The sequence below is a fragment of the Chaetomium fimeti genome (genome assembly GCF_033439085.1).
Source record: "Chaetomium fimeti strain CBS 168.71 chromosome Unknown B0H64scaffold_7, whole genome shotgun sequence".
Taxonomy (NCBI): domain Eukaryota; kingdom Fungi; phylum Ascomycota; class Sordariomycetes; order Sordariales; family Chaetomiaceae; genus Chaetomium; species Chaetomium fimeti.
Window position 1 is genome coordinate 1,962,847 of NW_026944335.1, and position 23,157 is coordinate 1,986,003.

Genomic DNA, 23,157 nt, shown 5'->3' on the forward strand with positions numbered 1-23,157 from the left:
CCTGGGCTCGGGTTCTCCGCGAGCAAATGGGTTCGTCACCACCCTTGTCGGCCCCATCTGCCGATGCTCGGCCCGCATGAAGCTAGTCGCCCATTCGGAATGTTGGAGCCGGTTTTGGGTTAGTTCGTCGAACGGCTTGAACTTCGAACTCAGTGACCCCCATCCGAAAGGCAACGCGGCAACGCAACTTCACAGAGGAATCCGAAAATTCATTCTCCGCCCCCCGGCGCCAGTCGATCCTCATGCTGCGTTTTACGAATTTGGACTGGTCAGCGGATGAGGGTCAAGCGGGGAATATTTTCCCGAAAGCGGGAAACACAGCGGATGGAACGGATTTAAGGGTGGCAAGGGGGCGCCGCCACTCCCGGTCAACCATCAACACGAGAGGGCGAAACAAGGCCTGTCTCCCCGTGTGCAGGCGCCTCGTCGGTTTCGTGCTGCGTTTGCGTCGTCCTTCTTGCTTTTGAGTTCGTCACATCTTGACGCCATGTCCCTAATCCCAGACGTCAAGCTCATCCTCGGCGCCGTCGTCCTCCTGGCTGTCGTCCGCCTGTTCTTGGGACGCCGCCCGCCACTGCCTCTTCCACCCGGGCCCAAGCCGGCGCCGGTCATTGGGAATCTGCACCAGGTGCCCAAGAGCCTCAATTGGTTTCACTTCTACCATTGGAGCAAGAAGTATGGCCCCATAATGCACCTCAGCATGGCTGGCCAGCCCTTGGTCATCCTGTCGACGCACCAAGCCGCGCATGATCTGCTCAACCGACGAAGCTCCAAGTATTCAGACCGGCCGCGCATGGTGATGGCCGGCGAGCTGGTCACCAGGGGTATGCACATGCTGCTCCGCCAGTACGACGACCGGTACAAGCTCCACCAGCGGATGGAGGCGCCGCTCCTGAACCTGCGCTCCGCGAGCTCGTACCGGCCGCTGCAGGACATTGAGTCGCGGCAGTTGCTGTTCGACGTGGTTGGCGAGCACGGCGAGACCGGGGCCAAAGGCGTGGACTTCCATCACCACTTCGAGCGCGCCATGGGAAGCTTCATCTACGCCATCGAATACGGCATCCGCCTGCGGACCGGATACGAGCAGGATTTCTTGGATGGGAAGTACGTGCAGGGAGAGTTTGCGAGGACCGGCCAGGTCGGCGCCTACCTCGTCGACTCGTTCCCCTCGCTCAACTATCTGCCTAAGTTTCTCGCGCCTTGGAAAAAGGAGGCAGAGGAGCTTTATGAGCTCGAGCGTCAGCTGCATGTTAAGAATCTGGACAAGGGTCTGAGCAACTCGGGTTGGAACTTTAGCAAGCACATGAAGAAGTCGCCCGAGGCCCAGGTCATGTCTGAGGAGGAGCTCGCTTTCGATCTCGGAATTCTCGCCGACGCCGGCCTGGACACGTCGACAGTGGCGCTAGACTGGTTCATCGTTGCCTGGATCACCTCCGGTGGCTCGGGCTGGGTTCGCAAAGCGCAAGCGCTTCTTGACGAGGTAGTTGGGAAGGATCGGCTGCCGACGTTTGAGGACCGCCCCAAGTTGGCATACATCGATGCTATTGGTGAGTCTCTCGCTCCCTTTTCTCTTGAGCTTATTTCTTTCTTTTCCTAACACATCAACAGCGAGCGAAACGCTGCGCTGGCACCCCGTCGTGGTTGGCGGCGTGCCGCACTTCACCAAGGTCGAAGACAGCTACATGGGCTACCACATCCCGGCCAACTCGATCGTGCTACCGAACGTCTTTGCCATCACGCGTGACGAATCCGTCTTTGGGCCGGAGGTCGACGACTTTGTCCCCGAACGGTGGCTCGCCGACGAGCACAACGCCGCCAGCACCAAGTCCGAGCCATCGATCGACGCATGCGGTATGAACGTGACGGCACTCAAGGACCTCCCGCAGACGGGCTTCGGGTTTGGGCGGCGCATCTGCACGGGTCGTATCATCGCGCGCAACCAGCTGTTCATCCAGATGGCCCGCTTGCTCTGGGCGTTTGACGTCGAGGCCGGCATCAACGAGACCACGGGTCAGCGCCCCAAGATCGACCCCATGGACTGCACCGAGGGCTTCGTCAGCCTACCCAAGCCGTTCAAGGCTGAAATGCGCCCGCGTGGAGAGTGGGTTCGTCGTGTGGTTTCGGAGTCCGGCACCACCCACGACCTTGATCACGCCGAGATGTTGAACCAGGCCACCAAGGAGAGGGAGCGTTCTTAGGGGGCAGTTGAATAACATGGTGGCGTTCACACGCGAGGCCAGGCAGAGCTGGGGAAGAAGGAAGGTGGTGGGGGAATGCCGCGGGGAGGAGGGAATGGAGTGGTTGAAAATATGGAATAATTAGCAAGAGGTGGTTCCTGCCTCAACGAGGCTTGATCGATATCGTGTGGAAAGAGCGACCCGCTAGGGTTTCATTAGGCTTCCAACCACGCTGCAAACAACTGCAACTGCATTCGACTCAGGTGAGAATGGTTGAACACTCGAGCGGGGGAAGACCGCACTCTCGCGCGCAGGGGATTCTGCTTGCTTGGTTGGCCCTCCGCCTCGGTGAGTGAATGCGGGACATGAAGGGACGTGGGGCTTCCTGATCCAGATAACTATACTATGATATATTCTATCCATCCCTCCAGTCCGCACATGTGCGTTACCTGCATCTTGCTTTCTGCCCAGCGGCTGATTGTCTGGCTCGGCCCAGCCCAGGATAACTCGGATCTGGTGTTTGAACATGTACGGCGCTTCGGGCACCTACGCAGCGAGTATGAACGCCCACCGTCATGGCCTCAGGACTCATCCATTCTCGGCGGGGAGGTACCTTTCAGACGGGCTGCAACTGCCCCCGATCGCCTGCAGGGCTACCCCCAGGACGCCGACGGTGCGTTTCGGAAGCTGTGCGCAAGGGCCTGGTTCTACCGCCCTTGGAGCATACCCGAACTCGCACTGAGCAAGGACATTGTTGTTGTGTGTGGCGACCGATGATGCTTGCCGTTCCGCCGTTGGCGATGGCGCGTTTGGCCGGCGGGTCGCGCGCGGGGTCACCGAGAGACATCTGTGGTACAACAATGCTAGCCCGCTTGATGTTGAGTTCAGCCAGCCAAAGCTGCCTCTCGTGCAAGGGTGGGGGCTTGTTGACTACGCATGCCTGGATAACTGGATCTTCTGGTCGGAAGCTATCGAGATAATAGACTGGTGCAGCAGCCGTGGCGCTGCTTTTGTGGACGCATTCCCTGTATGTGTACTGAGTGGGAATAACACGGACGGATCCTCGAATTGCGCGCATCGGTAGTCGGCACAAACGACTCCAAATGTAATTAAACAAGAAATGCCATCATGTCAAGTTCAGAGAAAGCATGTCCCAGCTCAGCCCGCCGCCGCCGTCGCCGACCCTTATCGTCAAGTCGGCGATATATGATAGCTGCCTACCGCGACTTGCAAAGAGGCTTGACCGGCGGTGAACCCTCCTTTCCCTAGTCAATCGATTTACCATGTTCCTCTAGATTTTCCCCTTGAGACAAACACCAAAATCCTGCGGATCGCGTCGCCCGCTTTTATGTGCTGTGCAAATGCCTCGCCGGGGACTTGGCATTGTCAAGGCTTCTCGTCCTCTCGCCTCCCGGATATGTTGCCCTTTTCCGTCCGAATTGAGACCAACGGTCCGGGGCTCGTGAGGCTCTGCGAGATCAGCTCCTGCAAATGTATAAAATTAAACGCCTTCAACGTCGAGCATGCGCCACGCACCGCCTCCAGGAAGAAATCTGTGGAGCCCGAGATGGCGAACTGATGTTGATCAACGGCAATTCCGGTCGGTATTGGCTTGTTTACGACGAAAGGTGCCCGAAAGGAACAAATCCCGGCGGGGCTCCCCGCTTCCGCTAACTGGTGCCAGATGGAGGCCCGATCCACCCCCCACATGCAAGCACGGGACTATACCCAGTACAGAACATAGTCCCGGAGCTACAGCTGCAGCGGCTTGAAGCGCTGCGGCCTGGCCCGGCGCAAGGCTGGGTTCAGGTCTTCATCCGAGCAACACTGAGGCGGGGAGGGACAGGAGGGATGATGGGAGCCTAAAGGTGGTGAAGAAATCAAAAGCCCGTTGCTCTCCCTAGTGAAGAGGGAGAGGAGACTACCTAGATACGAGGTAACGAACGGAGGAACGTTGGGTTTCTCACGCTCAAGCTCGTCAACATCGTACTTGAACCGGCGACGCCATCGAAACACTTCAACCCGGAGTCGCCTGTGAGCATAACCCCTAAAGCCGGTGACAACCTTATCATCAACCAAGTATGGCACGCGGCAACGGTCGGCGGGCGGGGAAACCGACGACAGAAATCGACTATAGCGCGCTCGAGGACCAAGACTACCGCCATGGGGGGTCAGGTCATGGTAAACATCACCTTGCTGAACCGCCAACCTCGAGACAGGATGCTAATCTCTCCTAGAGTCTCAAGCCAGCCCTGTCAAGTGCACGAATGGTATCGAGCTTTCCGACTTCGTCCGGAACTGGAAAGGGTTGAAGTATTTCGTCTTCGCCTTCCTCGGGATGGGCCTTGCGGGGGCCGCCTTCTTCCTCGCCGTTGCTGTCGCCGTCATCGTCCGGTCCGTAACAACCGACAACACCGGCTTCGACCCAGGCCACCCCGACTTCGCCCTGTACAAGAACAGCCGCTTCAAGGAGTGCTATAACCTGGTACCCGACACTCAAAACTGCACCGCCATCCGGGCCGGTCTCCGCGCGCACTCGACCCGCCTTTCGAACGAGTTCGGCTACGTCGACAACACGGCGGGCTGGGCCGTCTACGGCTCGGCGGAACGACGTGAGAACCCGCCCATCTACGACTGGTGCCAGATCGTGAGCTGCTTCAACGGCTTCAAGATCATCCCGTCCGAAGCACGCCCGTCGGCCACCATCCTGCCCGACATCGTCTGCTGGTGGATCGTCATGGCCACTTGCGCCAGCGCCCTGTATCACACCGGAAAGCAGCTCTGGGCCGCGTACCAGTCCAAGGACAAACCCTGCGAGGGACGGCGCGAGATATCGTGGCTCGACTGGATCCTCATCGCCTACGACATCGGCGGGCCCATCCTGTTCTGGTGGGTTTCCTTCGGCCTGTTCGCGGCCGACCCGGCCCAGTCCGCCACCATCGCCCTCACGGCCTGGGTGGCGGCGTGGAAGCTCGGGTCCGTCACCAAGTACCACCCTTACTCGTGCGCGCTCCAGTACCACCCCCGGGCTAGGGTCTGGATCCCCCGCCTCCTGAACCTCATGGCCCTCCTCCAGTGGGCCGGCGGCGTGTACATCATGGTCGTCTACCTCGGCGACCTCAGCAGCAAGGGCTCGACTCTGACAAGCTACGACTGCCTCGCGTCCGGGGTGGCCGCCGCGCCGGGGTCCACCTCGTGCTCGGCCGCCGACCTCTGCTCCAAGACCCCGCTCTTCAGGAACCTCGACTTGCGATACGGAGACACCTCCCAAATCGGCGGCCGGTACACCTTACTAGCCTTTTTCTGGACCTGGACCCTGATGGCCATCACGCCCTTTATCTTCCTCCTCATCGGGTGGCTGGGCAGCAAACTGGTCGGCGACTCGTCCGAGAAGATGAAGGAGGACGCCCGCTATATATGGCGCGTCGTCAACCTGGGCCCGCACTTCTACATCGCCTTTACCACGCTCATCTGCGTCGGCTTCAGCGTGGCCTATGCCGTCCACATGCTGCAGACGTGGGACAGTACCCGCAACCGGGAGGCGCCGTTTACGTTCCACTATGAGTGCAATGCCCTGCATGTGGAGCTGAGTCCGTGGAGGAACTTTTTGGATTTGAGCGAGTATTCGAGAGCTTACCGGATCGTGAAGATGGCGTTTGTGGCTTAACGTTGATACGACTGGCCCATGGGCAGGATAGTTGAACATGTTTGCATGTGTTGGGTTATTTGGGTAGCGGGAAAATGGGTGGCGTTGTCGTCTACGATGAGTGCTTGGGCCTTCACTGAGTTGAACGAGTAGGCGGTGCAAGTAATCATAAACCTTATTGCTCAGCGAGAGTTAGCGTAATGGCATTAAGAAATCGGAAGTCATAGCCAGGTCTACAACCGTTTGCTGGTGCTGGCTAAGAATGTCACTGCCTCGTGGATACTCCTTTACCGGTTGTTTTTCAACATACATTCCCCTGCCCACGGCGAAAAGCCCATGGGTGGTATGGTACTGTGATGAGCCTGAATAGTATCGAGCTCAGTGCTCATCCAGTTTGCGTCCTGCTAGCAACGTAGTGGCTGAGCTATGTCGAGAAGGAGGCCCTCGTGTCTTTTGCATCAGGTTGTTCGGGTCTGAGTCTACTTAAGTAACGAGTTCTTTCCCTACCTAATTTTCGAGTTATAACCGCAAGAGAAGGGCGTTATAGAGGTGACGGAGGTCTCTATGCAGTGACTTGAAGGTTGGATTAATTTTGAACCGCAGGTAAAAAGTCAGTAGAACGAGCCATGCGTTGTTGTTGAGGTTACGTTCCTCTCCCCTACCCACAACACGCGACAAACCGCATCTTGTGTCAACGGGTAGTATGGTGTTATGGCTTCAGGGGTACGCGTGTACCCATTCAGTGTCAGTACTAGCGTTGCTCCTTATTCCGTCCGGGAGGCTGGTCTCTCTACGATATCAACCATTCATCTCATGTGCTAAACTTAGAATCCAAAACGGATTATAAACGGCTAGGTAACAAAGTCTTTAACTACTTTACTTACTATAGCTACCGACTACGTCTCTGATTCGAAAGCCCTCATCATCACAGTATTAGCTTCAAGTATTTTGATAGATAGGATGTTGTAGGAAATGCCGGGTGACGGTCTCTACCACTCGTTGTGACCGTACTAGGATCCCAACGGAATCGGTTTTGATTCCTTCGAGGGGTATCTCTTCCAGACGGCCTGATGCAATACTGATTTAGTTACTCCAACTCGTTTAACTACTTTCAGTCATGGCAAGGCCATACAAGTTCGGTTTAATGATTCAAACGCCACGAGATCAGGCCGAGGCGAGGGTCAACAAATGCTGGAATGTTACCCTCACTTCACCATTTGCTAGCTACCGAGGTACCTAACCCTGCCATGGTCCCAGGGCAATGGAGCATTCCAACTTCAGTTTGCCTCACCTTTGATCAATAGTTTAACCCCTTGTCATATTGATGAAGCTTACAGTCATGGTCCGTCGGTGTTGCTTGTGTTCTTTTCGCCCACCGTAACATATCGTTTCCCTTCCTGTAACTAAACCGCACGGCGCAGTCACTCCGCCATTCACTTCGATTTAGGCGGCTGTATTGATGTCATCAAGTTAGTGTAACAGAGGACAGTCATGTTCCAAGCCTCGTCGCATTGAGCAGACTCAAACCCCCCAATGGCCTCAACGCTGACATGCAGCGAGCTTCTGCCACCCCTCGCCCCGAATCCTCGACCAGTCGAGAGCCTTGATCGGCAATGTCGGGCCGCGTCTTTCGATTATAGGCAAGGACTGACGCCGATGAACCAATGGTTTGATTCACGAGATGTCATGGCAAGCCGGGGGGGAGGGGAGGAAAGAGCAAGGTTTGGCGTGAACCACAAGTCCGTGCGAGATTTGGCAGGGAGGCAGGACCCAAACAGCGCTGGGGCTCGCAACTGCCATCGCAGTGCCGGCTGCAATGGAAGCCAATTGACAGGCAGGGGAAGGAGCGGAAAGGACCAGGTCAGATCGGCAGGGTCCGCGAGTCGACGCGTTCGCCGAGTTCCTTCCAACAGTTCTTCCTCTATTCGTACGCCTCTCCACAAGAGAAAATTCTGCTCGATCGACCGCAAAGCTCCTCAAGCACAAGATGGCACGATGGCACGATGGCACGAGAAGTGGAGTGACCGGCCCGGCTAGGCTTCGCCTGGCGCAATCCGAGGCCATCTGCGCTTTGAAGTCTTAACAGGCAAATTATAGGTATCCTCGAGGTCTCGATACGATGTGGGTAGGTGCCTCCACGATCCGAATCAACGAAATCGCGGGGGGCTGTCGGGGCCAGCGGACCTCCAAAACCCGTCACAGCACCACAGCACGAGGATGCTTGCACACCCCCCTTCCCCCAAGCGCAACCTGCCGACACCTCCCTCCCCCTCTCCTTGTCCTTCTCTGCGGCTTGGGGCCCTGCGCTGATGATGCCAGATCCCACGGCCGATCCAATTGACACACTGCACGCCAAGCCGGTCTCTCTCTGCCCCGCTGACAGATGCGGCCGCGTGAATGAGAACACACACACCCGTTTCGATTGCGATGCCGTTGCGGAGATCAGGCCGCTTCCCATGAGGCCCGGTGGAGTTCGGCATCTTGACGAGTGCCTGCATACGCGAACAACCAGACTGAGCGTGGCACCTTGCAGAGACGCAGTCAACCGTTAGACCATCCCGGAAACGGACACCTGCAACCTCCAAATCGGGATGGGTGCTCGCTGGGCCCGTCCCAACTGGGCTGCACAAGCCCGAGTGGCAAAGAAACAGTTGCAGTTGCACCATCCACCAGCTATTTGCCCACGATGTCACAGCGGAACACAGCAGCGCGTGGCCGAGACTCTCGACAGGCCAACACAGCCAGGCAACAACTGCTGCTTCCTTTCTGCCAACCATGCGGCCGTGACTGCGACCCCAGCAGAGGAACAAGCACACGCGAGCGAAGGCAGGAGGACCCAGGACCCCGTCGGCCTTCAGCTTAACACCATCTCGCTTCAGACGCCCAGAGTGCATTCCACCTTCTTAGTTCGGCAATCGAGATGCGGGAGGGCGACCCGGCAGCCAATCGAGTGGGCCGGAGCAAACCGCAAATGCGCTCAGTCCACCATCGATATTGAGCGCCGCCCTTGGGGCACACCTTGCTCGAGGGCCCAGGCGGGGGTGCTGGCCAAGGAGGCAATGCAAACCTGGATCCTTCGCTTTTCCACGCGGCCCGCCTCGCTTTGGGACACACCCACCCTTCCACAGCCGTGAATCTCCAACAGCCTCGCCAGCCGACTCCGACCGGCCCGGCAATGTGGCCACTTCTCCGCACGCCGACCAGCTTTCCCCTCATCTCGTCAACCCCGCTGCTGTGCAATGTGATGGGGCCGTCTCCAACTCGGACAAACGACGACTTGACTACTGTGTAACTTCTTCCTACATGCCCCCATATCTATTCATCTATCCAGCCCATCCATCTCGGTCAGAGCAGGCGCTTGGAATGCCCCCATCTGGGCATCGGGTCCGACGCGCTGCTAAATTTACTTGGGCCAGAGCCAGAATTGCATCGCCAGCTTTCTCCCTGCAATCGAGAGTGGGAGTGGAACGAGATTCGGTAACGGCCATTGCAACGGTGGGCAAGGGGTGGAAAGGCGATGGCACCTCCTGGCAAGGGGGTCAGGGGTCCAGCCTTCCACTTTGACATTCCCGTGAGCCGTCGTGACATCGCGCCGAAGAGTGCAACGAAACCAATCACAGCTGCCGGACACACCCCCCAAACAGCCAAGGGCCAGTCTCATCAGTCCACCGAGTCCCATCTGACCCGTTGTGTTGCAGGACCGACGAGGCCGGGGAGAGCTCACCGCGTGATGAGGATGCATGTGCGAGCAGCAAGCCCGCATATCTTCCAATGAATCTTGGGTTGAATTGATCAGATTGCGGGCTCTCAACATGGCAGCATCTTGGTTCCCTGCAAACGGGCGCTGCTCCCTCGTCACGGGTACGAATACCAGCACGGATCTTGGACAACGCATCAGGAGCAAGGGTTGGCTCTCAAAACCGTTGTAACGTCCGGCTGCTGCACCTTTCCAGGTTCTGATCAACCCCCAGTTCGGTACCGGAATCGATCGCACCACCCACTGCTGCGCTGTGGTCCGAGCCCTGTCCAAGTGGACGCCTCCCAAGATCCTGCATCTTGAGGTTCTGACGAGACTTAGCGTCGTGTTAACTCACTAACGTTAGCCTGGCTGTCAACTCGGTCCTTCGTGTTACCCTGGCAGCCTGGCTCCCTGGTTCCTTCGTTCTTGTCTCTTCGCGCGGGCTTGGCGGCTCCGGTCGCATTCGTCCCATCATGATGTCAGTCATCTGTCCTGGCTCCCGACTCCAGCTTTTGATTCTGATCGGCTTGCCGATCAGCGATAACGTGGTGTGCCTGACCGACGATTGGTGATATTGCGTGACCTGCAACACGTGCGTGCCGTGACTGACGACGCCGATCGACCCAGACATCATCAAGGCTCTTGCAGCGTGTTTGGGGGCTGATATGGCGATGATATCATCCAGGCTGATCGTTGGGTGGAAAGGATTCACTCACGATGGAGTGAGGCTTCTTCCGGTAGTCCGATAACGGGGAATGATTGCCGTGAGCAGCCGCCTCAGCTTCAAACCTCAGGACAAACGGAGAAGCCAGTTTGAGTTAGTGATTTTCGGTTCCAAATTCCTTGATCGATACAGCCCACCGTTAGTCCCGAGACATCACTTTGTAGGGCTGAGACAACATAAACGGCAGATGTTTTCGAGAATGTTGTCTGCGACTCGGGGCTGACAGCCTCGAAAGCGAGAACATCGACTACCTATCAGAGTAAGGTTTCGGAAAATAACAACACAAAATAAATGAAGTGCATAACAGACCAGCACAGTCAGCCCTTCGTAATGCCATATCGCAATACATACTACAATTCCAAAGTTCCTTTTGGACGCCTGCACCGTGCAGCAGTCGCAGCCGACCCGTACCGATCCCGAGCCCTGCCGTCCACACCACTGGCGACGAGCAGACGGGCGGGATGGTACGCACACACGCCTCTGTAACTGCATCGAATCTCACAGATTTAGCAACGACCGACAGCCACCGAATCCTGATAATCCCATTAATCTAACTCGGGCTTACCAACATGCCTGGAAAACCCCCCTGGAGGGTCACACCCACAGACAGGACGCCAATAGGAATCGAGCATATTTCGAAATTGAATCAGCCAATACCGAACCGGTGAGCCTTCCCCGTCTCCAATCAGAGCCGACGACGCCTCGGCACGGGCACGTTTGTGCCGCGTGTGCGACACAAGCACACAAGCATGACGAGGCATAAGACATACACGACTTGGACGTTGGGGGCCAACTCATCGGGGATGCGGTCGGGTCATGCCGGTTTCAGTTTCGGGCTTGGAAATTACGGGAGGGTTCAAACGAAACGTCTGGACTCGGGAGAGAGGGGAGGGAAGGCAAAGTGCCCGATAGTCAGTCGGATAGTGCCCAAATTCAACCGAATCTCTCTCTCCGATCACCTGCCATAGAAGCGGCATATCCAACGGAGAAAACACCAACGGAACAGGAAGGGAGGAACAAACAACGGTAGCGAGACGGCCGAATCGAGTAACCATGGATCCCAAACTATCATCTCAGTGCCCTTCCCGTCGTCAAATTCAGACAATGAGTCCCTCAGGTCCCTACGGAAAACGCATGCAAGCACCCCAAAACAGATAGAATCTACGTGCGAAAAGCCAACACCCGAAAACGACGCGTGGAAGAAGACGCAAGCAGGTTACATCCTCAATCTGTCCAGACCGACATACATACACAGTACCCGTTGTAATCCCCCTCGAGCGCGGCACCTGAAACATGCATATCGTATGTCGCAGTCGAGACGCACTTGTCCCAATCAGTGGCTATAGGGCAGGCCGATGCCAATATCAGACTTCGGCAGTGGGCGAACAAAAGAGACCACCAGGTGGAGGTCGATCGACAACAGGAAAAGAATCAATCAACCGGATCTCTTGGAACATGCGGAGAAATGCTACCTTCATTACTGGCAATCAGAGCAGACCAGGTCTTCGCCTCCCGGTCGGCCAGGTTTCCCCGGGTGGGTTGACATATTATGACATGCTGCCCGTTCAAAACCACCGCCGGTTCCATGGTCGGTCTGGGCGCGAGGGAGAGAGAAAAAAAGAATGGGAAAACGGCAACATTGTCGATTGCGGAGACGGCAAACGGCGCCGAACCAACAAGCCTGGCCTGGCCAGTCCCCCCTCCCCTTCAAAGCGGGTGAGGGTGCGCCGCAGAGGGCCAGAGTTTGGGCGAGGTGGAATGGTGGACGGACGGGCTGCAACGTGCCGTTGGACCAAACTCGGCGTTGGTGAACGATGCTCTTAATAGCGTCAGTTATAAGTCACCGCTCTCAGAGATTCCGGGGGTTACAATGACGGTTCCGCTGGATTTCTCCCCCGGTTTGCAGGCAAACAAGGTGTAATTACATGGTAAACAATCGGTTTAGGGAGCAGGGGAGTCCTCGAGATGTGGAAAGGTTGACCCTCCCACTTGAGTTACGGGGAAGGATATGACTGAAACTGGCCGGGAGACAGAACTCAGCACAGCTGCCGCAAATATGTACTAAAGCACAGACGCCAACTCATAACTAACCCGGTTGATGTCCTGACCGTAACCTGGGTGTATGCCGACATGAGTTGATTTTGCAGCTGCAGATAACCGTTTACGCTCGTTCCTGCCTCTGTGGGTTCACAGGAGGGTAAACTGCGTGTTGCAGGAGGGTGCAGAATTCCCGAGTTATGTTCCTGCAGGATTATGACCGATGCATCTATTCGGTCATAGTTTCACCCTCGCTGGGTAGCGCCATTAATGTAGAAAAAAGGAGAGAAAATGATACGAACTTACAAACGGGACGAAGACAAGACAGAACGGACGGGGGGTCAGAGTAAGGTAAACACTGCCTTCTTCTCTCTTCACCATTTGAGCATCTCGTTCTTAACATCGACTGCTGCTTGTCTACGAGACGGACCGCAGGGGAGGGGGGGGGGGGGGTTGAACAAACATCGGCACCGGTCTCGGAACCGCACACGCAGTCCGGTCACTCGGGGAAGACCGCATTCCCCGAAAGAGCCGGTTCCGGGCCCAAGACTGTGCCACCGCACGAGGGACCCGGTGAAGCTAAGCCCGGACCCGGGCTAAACTGGGCCGATGACGGGGCTGAACGACGGGACCTTCCTTCTTGAGACTGTGGCGTATGGCTCGGCGTCTGATTAAGGTTCCGGGCCTGTCCATTGACGGCCCTTGGCCGGCTTGGGAGGGTAGGCTGACATTGCTGCTGGCGTGGAGGACCTTGAGATCTGGCATTTTGTCTTGCTGCACGGCTCGCATCATGCCAGATCCGCAGAAGAGTGAAGGACCCTGGATCCCCAAGCGTTTCTCAAGGAGGCGGGAAAATATGGGATAATACTAGGGATTGCCGGGCCTGTGACACTCCGAGAAGCATGTGGTTAGCCGAGGAGGCTCTTCCGGTGGCGAAGGACCCGGCCGTGAGGGCTTGCTCTCCTCGTCGCGACAAGGAGCCTCACCAAATCTGCGGTATATTGAAACTGCAGGCCCAGCCGCCCATTTCATTTATACCGGGATATTTTTGGTGCTTGCGGCAAGGGGCGACCGGGTCACTTTGACCTTCCCGCCGCGGAACGTAAATTAGCCCTCAGCGCTGCGCTGAACACAAAGATATTGCTCAGCATGCGGGACGGCAGCGGATTGAAGCGCGCGAGTTGCTTCCCGGATTCGCCCTGTCGGTTTTGTATTGCCGGGCTCGAGCCATGCGGGCGGGTTTATTTGCCCCATAAGCAATTTGGAATGCTGGAGACGACGAGGACAGAAAGGAGTGGAGGGCCTGTTTCGTGCAGGCGCCTTACCATTAACCGGCCCCGGGTGTGGCCTGGATGTAACCCAGGATGTTGGCGGGGATCTTCGACGGTCTGAAAGCGGTGCGACCTCGATAGACTACGCGCTTTTACCGGTCGCTTTTATTTGAGATACATGCGCTGAGCAAACAAAGCAGGCATTGTCAGCGATGGCCCCGCGAGGGCTTGATCGATGCCATGGTTAGTGAGTTGTCTCAGGGTACGAAAGAAAAAGGGTCCTCGGTTACCGGCGATAAGTCCACATCTTGGCCGGGGGTTGTTGTTGCATTAACGTGTCGAAGTCATAGGTAACTGGGGGAAATGTTGGGCGGGTTGGCTTGAGGCCGTCCTGACAGCGATCGAGCAGCATAATACCAAACGGCAGTCCGGGATAGACATGCCGCGGTGCGGGAGCCGAAAATCCCGGGGCCGGTGGGAGGGTAAAAATGATGGCGTACCCGGCCACGAGCCGGCATATGATCATTGTTGGAAACTGAAACACATGGGTGTCCCGGGGACGAGATCGGGAGCTAGATTTAGAAGCCTTCTAGACGTATTTTGATCCGCGATCTGAAACGCCGGTGACAACTGAATGGAGTCCGATGCGGGATACGGGTGCCTTTGGTCTGCAAAGCGCCGTATTGTGATGTTGCCCAGCACGCCCAGCACCCGAGGTGAGGTTACACTCTGGATCGGACAATGACGCGGGTTGACGAAGCCCGCGAAGGACGCAAACCGGTCGGAACCAAGTGCCCCGCTAGCTAGTGTAGAAGTGTCACTGTCCGCCTCGACATGCCTTAGAAGACTCCGGGGCGGTTGCTGGAAGATATCGTGGTAGTCTTCTCGTGATTCGGGCAAGCCGCGAGCCTCGGAAAAGCGGGAGTGAAAATCGCAGAGGGCTTAATACGTCTGTTATAAGGGCATGGGGCAAGGGTTTTGTTCGACATTGGCTGGGTTCTCCGCTTCCTAGGCTTCTTTTGGCGGAGCAAGACGCTTGCACGTCTGGATTGAGCGAGGACATGCAGGAGCTTTGTCCAGTCGGAAAAGCATCCTTCTTCATCTTGTTCACACCAGAAGCTGCGAGTGAGCACGCTTGTGACACTCGGCGAAGCGGAGAAACCGGGCGCACGAGGATGCAGATAGGTATCAGCCCGTTTGCATATGGTGAGGCGGCATCTTGTCCGAGAAGTGCCCCGCTGTCCTTCGAGGCACTGCCTTCTCTCATGCCCCGTGCCCCTGCAGCGAGGACGTGTCGAACACCCCAGCTTAGTCTTACATTACCATTGTGTTGGAGTTGAACAAACCTCTCGTTTCAAGCTGACTCTCAACGATGGAGCTGCTCGAGACGGAGCGTAACTCAACACCCAACCCCCAAGGGCTCGAAAAACAGGGAATATCCCCTGGTGATGGGCGGAAATGAAAGGTTCTGTCGTCGGCGAGTACGGGAGACTATCGTGACCAGAGATTCCACGATCTGAAGAGGCCCAAGAGAAAGCATGGATCGAGACGTAACCCTGTTCGCAAGGCCGCATGCTGTGTACAACCCGCAGGGCGTTTCCCTGTCCGGGAAAGGGTCTCTGACAAGACGGCGGCGTAGTTGGTGTAACGTTTTGGTGTGAGCGAGTTGAGTTCGTCGTGACTTTCGCTTGCTCGGAATTATCCGACCCTCAAGTCCATGAGCCTGGGGGGTCCAGTCATCAGCAGGGCTTTGGTTAGCAGCAAGCCGACGAGGGCTGGTGGCGTGAGTAATCTGTAAGTGACAACAATACCAGGTTCACACCGCTCGTCCTTCCGGTACCGGGCGGGAAGAGGCGAGACGACAAACAGTCGTCACCAGGGGTTTGGCTGGCCTGAGAATTAATTGCTCGCTCTCGTAGTTATCTGATCCGAGTGGCTCATGCTCGGGACCTGAGGAGAGAAATCACCCATTGTCAAAGCTTCTTCTCCCTGGTGCTGCCGCATCGGATTGCCGAGAAATGCATCGCAACGGCCCCGATCTGCAGGGAGCCGGTTTGTGTCAATCACCGCGGCTCTTCCTGTCCCACGATCGGTCCAACTCAAAGGGAAAAAAAAGCAATTTCCGGAGTCGGGATGGCCGTTTGTCGATGGTGGAGTCGACTGTTTTTTTTTTAACTCGTGTCGATGCAATGTCGTCAATCACACGAGTGGGAGCCGGGTGGGAGCGGGATGTTGCCGATTGGGAGCTCGGAAGCTAGTGCTTATTGGGGGTTGTTCAATCGGTGGAGGGAGCAATTTTGGAAATTGCATTCATTCAGTTGCCGAGGACATGCGAAGTTCGAGATGGAACTTGGTTGCTTCGAGTCCAAAACAACAAAGTAAAGTGTGATGGAATGAAGTGGGCAGGCGCAAAGCATGCTCGGCTACGGATAGAGATCAGATGACATGTCCACTTGCTGAGTCGGGAGATTCAGATCGAGGACTGGTTTCCTGATTGGGAAGACGCGTTGCAGCAAAGCTTTCCCCACACGATCAGCTCGTGCAACAGGTGGGGTTTCCAAGGTGGAGAACCCTTGCCGGTTCGTCTGGACTTTTCTGTTGCAAATCAATGACGGGAGCAAGAGCAACTCGGCAAGCCCCTTCACTCGCGCACATTCCCACACAACTTGAACACAACACACGATAATGGTTAACGTCAACTAATTTCCCAACTCCAAAAAACCCTGCGATATGTTGCGAGCACTGCCCTGACTTGCCCTGCCTCTCGAAAATTCTACTCCAAAAAAGTCGAAGGGCCGATTCAGCTTGCGCCTAAGGACAGTGCACACGGGATGGGATATTACTATGGGCCACCCCAGCTGTTAACAGAGCTTGACGAGGGCGACGCTGTGGCCGCCCGTTGGCCTTTGGTTTGTCGTCGGTTGGTGGCCGACGTTTCCGTTTGTGTTGAGAAACCGCCCAACGACTTCGCATCGACGATTTTGCGCTGGTGCAGCAGTTAACTCACTCTCGATATCCAAGATGATGCGTGCAGCATTGTGAGAAGCGAGGATAGCCCAACCAGTCGCGACTGCCCGCTCCCGGTTCGATGGGGTGCCATAATTGGCGATCGGCCTCTGCACAAGCGGCACCTGCGCCGGATCCCCATTCCGTCCGTCTCACGCTGGCACATGGGCAACCAAGATTTGCAGAGATGGGGTTGGACCTCTCAAGACCTCCACCCGGTTCCCGAGACAGGACGACGTACCTTTGTGCAGGTCGCAGGTTGCTGCTAGACAAGCCGGTCATCGGTGGCGGAAACAAAAAAAGCTTCGCCCAGCCTTACCGACGTGGCACGACGACGACATCGGGGCGTCTCTCTTTCTTCCCTCAAGCGCTGAACGGAGTTAACTCCGGGTCGAAATGAGACGGGGAGTTGCAGGTGTATTCCGTACATCAACAATGTTGGGGGATCTCAATCAAAACGACATTCGACACAGCAGAGCCATCATCGTCCCAGCGCGACCCAGCGTCGCGATGATGTCGTCCATGACTGCGAGGGTGCAGGAATTGCAACAGCAAAAGACGGCGGGCACCTTGGCGAGCTTGGTTCAGGTTCTGTGACGGTGGTGTGGAGTCGGGTCCTGGTTTGGCAAGGGGATATGTGCATCACCAAGTTCGGCCCCTGGTCCTTGTCCCTGTTGGGTCCGGGGTCCCAAGACGGGCGTCGCTCTGACCTCGTTTTTCGAAGATTCCGCGCAGGTTCGAAAACGCGAGATCATCGGCATGGGCCGGCGGGTCAACGGACGCCCTCAACAAGATCGAGCCGCAACGAAAGCTTTCTTGAACCCTGCCGTCGTCGTGTCTTGTTGAAGTTGATGACATATGATATGATTTCACCATCAATTCAACTGCGATTGAGCCGTGGCGGGCGCTTGTTTTTACATACATACTTGTCTCGAGGATACGCCAGCAGATCGACAGAACACGGCTGAGCAGCTCAACGGCTATTTCCATCCAACATACCTGCGCTCTCGCGCTTGATGGGCAAATTGCCAAGCGCATGGATTTTGATGCTCAGCAGCGTCAATTAATATACGAGTCGCTGCAGGAGTAACCTGCGCAGTCGCTGGCTAGGCTGGCTGCTCCTCGGACGCAACTCTTTTGCTCCGACGAAACGCTAACATTAATTGCGATGTCGCATCAGCCCTCCATGCATGAGATGGCAGAAGCCCTTCAGAGCGCCTCGAGACCAAACATCAGAGCACAAGTGGCAAGTTCTACCAAGTTGGCCTGCTACTCTGGACCAACCAACCCGACACGGAACACACCATCTTCGTCTTCTCTCTCTCTCTCTCGAAATGCCGCTCTTGCATTAGTGGAGCATTTTTGTGTGTTCCTGAATATCTGCCATGTGCCCCTAACGTTACCGGTCAGCCAACTCCATGCATGCGCTTTGACGGCTAGCTCCAAGCGTGGTCGAGAGAAAACAATTTAGACCTTCTGGAAGGCTGGGCAAACAGGCACGGACATTTCTTGCCCTCGAGATCTCCATTCACGAGCCGCGGGCCGGCGTGGTGGCCAGGATGTTGTTTGTGGCTTGCTCACGACCTCCTTGCTGATTCAACTGCTGAGAACAAGACTTTCTCGTCACCTCTCGGGCGCAGATCTCGCGACAGACGGATATCTGAGCAACTCCCTGTTTGACCTTGATCATGAACGCAGAGTGACCCGTGCCACAGGTGAGATTCTCCAGCCGAGCAGGGGGGGCACTGGGGGAAGGCGGGGAACACTTCAGCCAAGGCCAGCAGAGTGACACGAGGGGGTCGGGCTGATGGATACCCGGACATGGCGATGGAGAGAGAACCGCGACGACCAAAAGAGGCGGAAAGGACCAGCTCCCAAAGCTCGAAAAGGCTTAGAGCCGACTCCTGCGTTCATGCATGCATGCAACGCACAGACAACAGCAAGCTCAGAACGGAACAGTCGGACGGTGGATCACTCAATGCCGGACAGGCCATTGTTCGAGAAAGAGAAGCCAACTCGCCAGCCCGGCCTTGACCGCCCTACCACCCCAGCACGTCAGCAGCAGCCCGGCGGGGGCTAACGTGAGAATGTGGGGGGACATCTGGCGGAATCGGAGGACCTTGAACAGCAGAGGCCAGAGAAGACTCAACGACATCACAAGTACATACATACACACAGGAACAGAACATGACGGAGAGCCGATCACTTCGGCAGGCTACGCACAGCGGCCCAAATGCGACCTCAGTCCCAGCAATTGGAAACATGCTGCTCCGAGGACCGCGCCGTTGGCAGACATGGTGCAGGTGTCTGCGGGGAGGAGCGGAAAACCAACCCCTGGTACTGGATACCTGGTCGCTCGGAGCTTTCCCAGGCGCTATTCCCAGACCAGCATGGGCCATTGGTGGCCGGTGGACCCCCCAGCGGTGCCCTTCGCTGGTGGCGCTCTCCAGGCCGACTTCCGGCACATTTATCCAGAAGGGTATCGTCATCTTGGCGCGTACTGGGTACCTCCCTTGCACGACAAACCGCTTGGGTGCGCAGGGCGACTTCTTCGGCCTCGAGCGTTCCCAATGGCTGTCTGCTTCAAGATGCCCGCTCCGTTCATCCAAACGCGGTTGCTCTCCCGGCGGCCGGTTTTGTTGTATTGTGTGTAGTTAGTTATGGTCAACAGGGTGCGCCAACGGGAGGGCCTTCGGGACGCGGAACAGGCCTCGCCATCCATGATCAGAGAAACGAGATTCAGGACCGCAAACGCAGCCAAGCACTTCCCGTCTGTCAGTCAACCACCGCGCGGCGTGGGACCTTGACCTACCCTGGTCCGCCCTGCTCTCCCTTTCCGCACCCCTTCCCTGCACTTGGTCGGGTGGTCTGCCGACAGCAATGACCGGGGTGGGTGAGAGCAACTGTTCTGCCGTCCAGGGCCCATGACGGGGTGCGCTCGCAGGCCGCGAACACCCAGGAAACCCCCCCCCCCCCCCACCGCGTTCGCGCATCGCCGGCCACCTTGTCTGGATGCCTGGATGGAGGAGGGCCCTGAGTGTCAAGGTTGAGGCCCGGTGTACAGGGGCCCCCTGGCGAGCCTTGTTGTTGAAAGAAACGGCCGCCCCCAGAAGCGTTCTGACATTATCCTCGCCGTCAATCATATCACTGGCCCTCAATTCTGTTATTGACGCCTCTCCGTTCCGGAGTGGACAACGGCACTGGCTGGGTGGCATTCCGAAGCTCCTGTGCTCCTTTTTGTCGCGGCTCCGCTACAGCTTAACATGCTGCGAGAGCTATATCTGATCTACACATCACTTCCTCCCTCCCCCATTTAATTCATCCCATCTTTCGCAGTGCAGCCGGCCCCAGAAACCAGTCCCAGTCTCTCCCGGATCACCCCCTGCCTCGCGACCGCCTCCTCGGAGACAAAAAGGCTAGACTTTTCACCCACCACACGTCAGACACGGCATTCCGCTCCTCGCTTGGTCTGTTCTGCAACAACCTGGCGAAGCTGCAGCAGTATTCCCTGCCTTGACCCTGGCCCTTGCTCACTGCCCCTCCTTTCCGCCTCCAAGCATTCAAGAGTGTCTGCCCCCCCGGAGTTGTCTCCCTCGAGCTACTCGCGAGTGAGCTTGGTAATTTTAGACGGTTTTGAGAAAGTATCTGGGGCTCTTACTATCTCAAGTCAACAGCACCCCAGCGCTATCTTCACCAGCGCCCCCACCGCCCAGCAACCATCACCTGCGTTCCGGCCTCGACATCAAGAGCTTAGTGCAAGGAGAAAGGAAGAAACTGGAACACACAAAAAGAAGAGCAAAGGAGTTGGAAGAACACGGCTTGAAGTATCTGGGCATGCGTGAGTGTCAGAAGAGTGGCGACGACATCCTGGCACTTACACCTGAAGTCCGCTGCTCGGCTCGATCCACCCACTCCGGCCGCCCTCGACTCGCTGTAGCCCGAGGACTGCCGCAACGCAGCAGCACCTTGCATCCTGCAGACGCCTAAAAACGCCCCGCCACCAAAGACATTCTCCGCCGCCCTCCCGGCTCGCACTTTGGCGACTGTGTTCTCGACCCGGCCACCTCCCCCACAGGTGCCGGCTTGCCCCGCCCACTGAGACCGAAGCTCCCGGTGACCAGCGAGCCAGCCAGAACCGGCTGCTGCGCTGCCAATACCCGGCCGACCTCAGCACCACACCTCCTGCGGACCTGCATCACGTCTGCTGTCGCTTACTTCGGTCGGTTCCTTTTACACCCACCCCCCATCGAAACATCGCCCCCCCCCCCCCCCCCCCCCCCCCCCACCCCCTTCACACTCGACTTCCTTGCTTAAACCATCCTCCGCCTCTCACTCTGCTAACTGATTCCTTTAGAAGCCTTCCGTGTTTCTTCCACTGCACTCCTTCTTCGTTCTCGTTTGGTTAGAGCATCCAACAGTAGGGTCCTTCCCACGGGCGAAGATAGCAATACTTCGGCTGCGTCTGCCGGGCCCACCGTCTGTACAAGGGATCCGGCAGCCTTGTGTTTTGACATAACCCTCCTTGAGAACCTCACCACAAATTACCCACACAATGATGTCCACGTTGGGACAGGGTGATTTTGAGTTGGCGGTACGGCAGCAGCCCAAGTATGCCTGTGTGGCCATCGGTAAGGGTAAAGGTAGCCCTCCTCGTTGATGTCTTCCTCAGTTTGCCTTTTGGGCTCGACCAGCTGACACGCTAAACAGAGAGGAAACCGATCGATCCGCCGCCCATTGTTCAGCTCATGGTCAACCCCAGAAAAGATCCAGGGAGAACTTTCCTCCAAAACCCATACCTGATCCTGACCGCCAGGCTCATCCGCAAGGGCGACGAAGACCAAGACGAACAAACAGGGCCGAAAGAGAGCGACTTGACGGGCACATTGGTCTCATCTCTCTACAGCCTCAAGGACACGGACAACAGCCAAGGCGGGTTCTTCGTGTTTGGCGACCTGTCCGTCAGGAGAGTAGGCACCTACCGGCTCGCCTTTATCCTCTACGAGCTGAGGCTGGCCGAGAAGGAGTGCTGGCTCCTGTCCCGCACCGTCTCCGACCCATTTGTAGTCTACGCAACCAAGACCTTCCCCGGGCTCGCCGAGTCCACCTTCCTCACCCGCTCATTCAGCGACCAAGGCGTGCGCCTCCGCCTCCGCAAGGACTCGCGCACCGTCTCCACCAAGAAACGCACCATCAGCCAAGCCGACCAGATCCGCGCTTCCCAGGGGATACACGGCTACCTCCCACATGACAACCACGACCTCAGCCCCAACGGGCACTCCCCCCACCACCTCCGCCGCCTAAGCTCCCTCCACGACCAAGCCCAGCTCGACCGCTCCCGCAGCTACTATTCCGAATCTCCCCAGATGCGCGCCGGCGAATACTCCTACGGCTACACCCCCTACGACGACCAGAAACCACACAAACGCGCCCGCATCGACGGCGCCTCCCCCGACAGCCCACACCCCTCATCAGCCGGCGGCGGTGGCGGCGGCGGCGGCGGCTACGAGACCGACACCACCGCGTACCACTCCTACGGGCACCACGCGCACCACGCGGGCCCGCGCACGGTACCAGACGCCCTCGGCTCCATCTACCCGCTGACGACGAGCGGGTACGCGGTGGCCCCGCAGCCGGCGCTGACCGGCCTGCCCATGCCCTCCCCTTACGCGTCCATGCCGCGGCTCGACACGACCCACCTCCCGCCGCACTCGCCGGCGGGCGCGCCCGGGTCGGCCGCCTCGTCGGCCTTCTCCCCCGGCACCATCGGCAGCAGCAGCCGGCGCAGCCCGCCCGGCACCGCGGGCGGCGGCGGCCCCTACGGCCCCTACGCGGGCCACGCCGCCGCAGGCCAGGCCATGTTCACGTCGCAACCAACCAGCTTGCCCTATCACCCCGCCGTCGCGCACGGTCACCCCGGGGCTGCCGGGCTGGGGATCGCGGTCGGGCTGGACTTGGATGAACGCCATTAGAAGAGGCGGCGCGAGGCAGACAGGCTTCTTGAGATCCGGCTGTTGTCCCGGACGGCGGCTTGCTTGTTGGCGGGGGCGGGAAAGGCGTAACTTGCCTACCTACCTGCCCGTCTGCCTGGCTATTTACCTTGCGCGGCCGTGCTCTGTGTAAAATACCATGGATCCGAAGAGGTCGCGCAAGACACGCAAAGGCACGGATGATGCAGGGTGTTGTTCAATGATACCTGTATTTTGCTTGCTCAGGGTTATTATTATTGTTGGGTGGTTCGGTGTGACGACGGCGGCTGCGGACGGTTGGGTTGACATTCCTTTACACACTCTCTCGTTACCTATTATTCCCCCATACCATACCCACTCATCACATTTCATCGTTTATTTTTTTCACGGTCGGAAGGCAGGCAAGGCATAGAGCGCAGTACTCAGAGTGATATCCCTGGATTAAGGCCGGATTAGGCCGGACTGGACTGGACTGGAACTGGGTGGTTTTTTTTGTTATTGCTTTGCTCGTCCCCCTCGTCTATCTCGACTACCACCACTCCCTCTCTATCGTTTCCCTTTTTAAACACACATCCTCCGCCCCCCTCTTCA

General features: G+C 57.3%; 5 protein-coding genes across 5 annotated transcripts; 3 read left to right on the top strand and 2 right to left on the bottom strand.

The window, feature by feature from the left end:
* The first annotated feature begins 384 nt into the window (after positions 1 to 384).
* B0H64DRAFT_234033 (cytochrome P450) lies at positions 385 to 2,496 on the top strand. Its single transcript, XM_062799769.1, has 2 exons — positions 385 to 1,547; positions 1,609 to 2,496. The coding sequence occupies exons 1-2, from the start codon at positions 488 to 490 to the stop codon at positions 2,196 to 2,198; spliced, it is 1,650 nt and encodes a 549-aa protein (XP_062656186.1). The 5' UTR covers positions 385 to 487; the 3' UTR covers positions 2,199 to 2,496.
* A 1,593-nt stretch (positions 2,497 to 4,089) lies between these two features.
* Positions 4,090 to 6,077, top strand: B0H64DRAFT_234068 (uncharacterized protein). The gene is made up of 2 exons (XM_062799770.1): positions 4,090 to 4,358; positions 4,415 to 6,077. Exons 1-2 carry the CDS (start codon positions 4,259 to 4,261, stop codon positions 5,842 to 5,844), a joined length of 1,530 nt encoding a protein of 509 aa, XP_062656187.1. The 5' UTR covers positions 4,090 to 4,258; the 3' UTR covers positions 5,845 to 6,077.
* Positions 6,078 to 8,971: 2,894 nt separating this feature from the next.
* B0H64DRAFT_234111 (uncharacterized protein) lies at positions 8,972 to 9,813 on the bottom strand. Its single transcript, XM_062799771.1, has one exon. The coding sequence runs from the start codon at positions 9,716 to 9,718 to the stop codon at positions 9,227 to 9,229; it is 492 nt and encodes a 163-aa protein (XP_062656188.1). The 5' UTR covers positions 9,719 to 9,813; the 3' UTR covers positions 8,972 to 9,226.
* On the bottom strand, positions 9,476 to 10,857 carry B0H64DRAFT_468014 (uncharacterized protein; the record flags this gene model as incomplete). The annotated part of the gene is made up of 6 exons (XM_062807734.1): positions 9,476 to 9,887; positions 9,918 to 10,248; positions 10,279 to 10,351; positions 10,444 to 10,537; positions 10,638 to 10,772; positions 10,852 to 10,857. The coding sequence occupies 6 exons, from the start codon at positions 10,855 to 10,857 to the stop codon at positions 9,738 to 9,740; spliced, it is 789 nt and encodes a 262-aa protein (XP_062656189.1). The 3' UTR covers positions 9,476 to 9,737.
* Positions 10,858 to 20,795: 9,938 nt separating this feature from the next.
* B0H64DRAFT_234222 (velvet factor-domain-containing protein) lies at positions 20,796 to 22,871 on the top strand. The gene is made up of 3 exons (XM_062799772.1): positions 20,796 to 20,819; positions 20,955 to 21,240; positions 21,308 to 22,871. Exons 2-3 carry the CDS (start codon positions 21,153 to 21,155, stop codon positions 22,567 to 22,569), a joined length of 1,350 nt encoding a protein of 449 aa, XP_062656190.1. The 5' UTR covers positions 20,796 to 20,819; positions 20,955 to 21,152; the 3' UTR covers positions 22,570 to 22,871.
* The last annotated feature ends 286 nt before the right edge of the window (positions 22,872 to 23,157 follow it).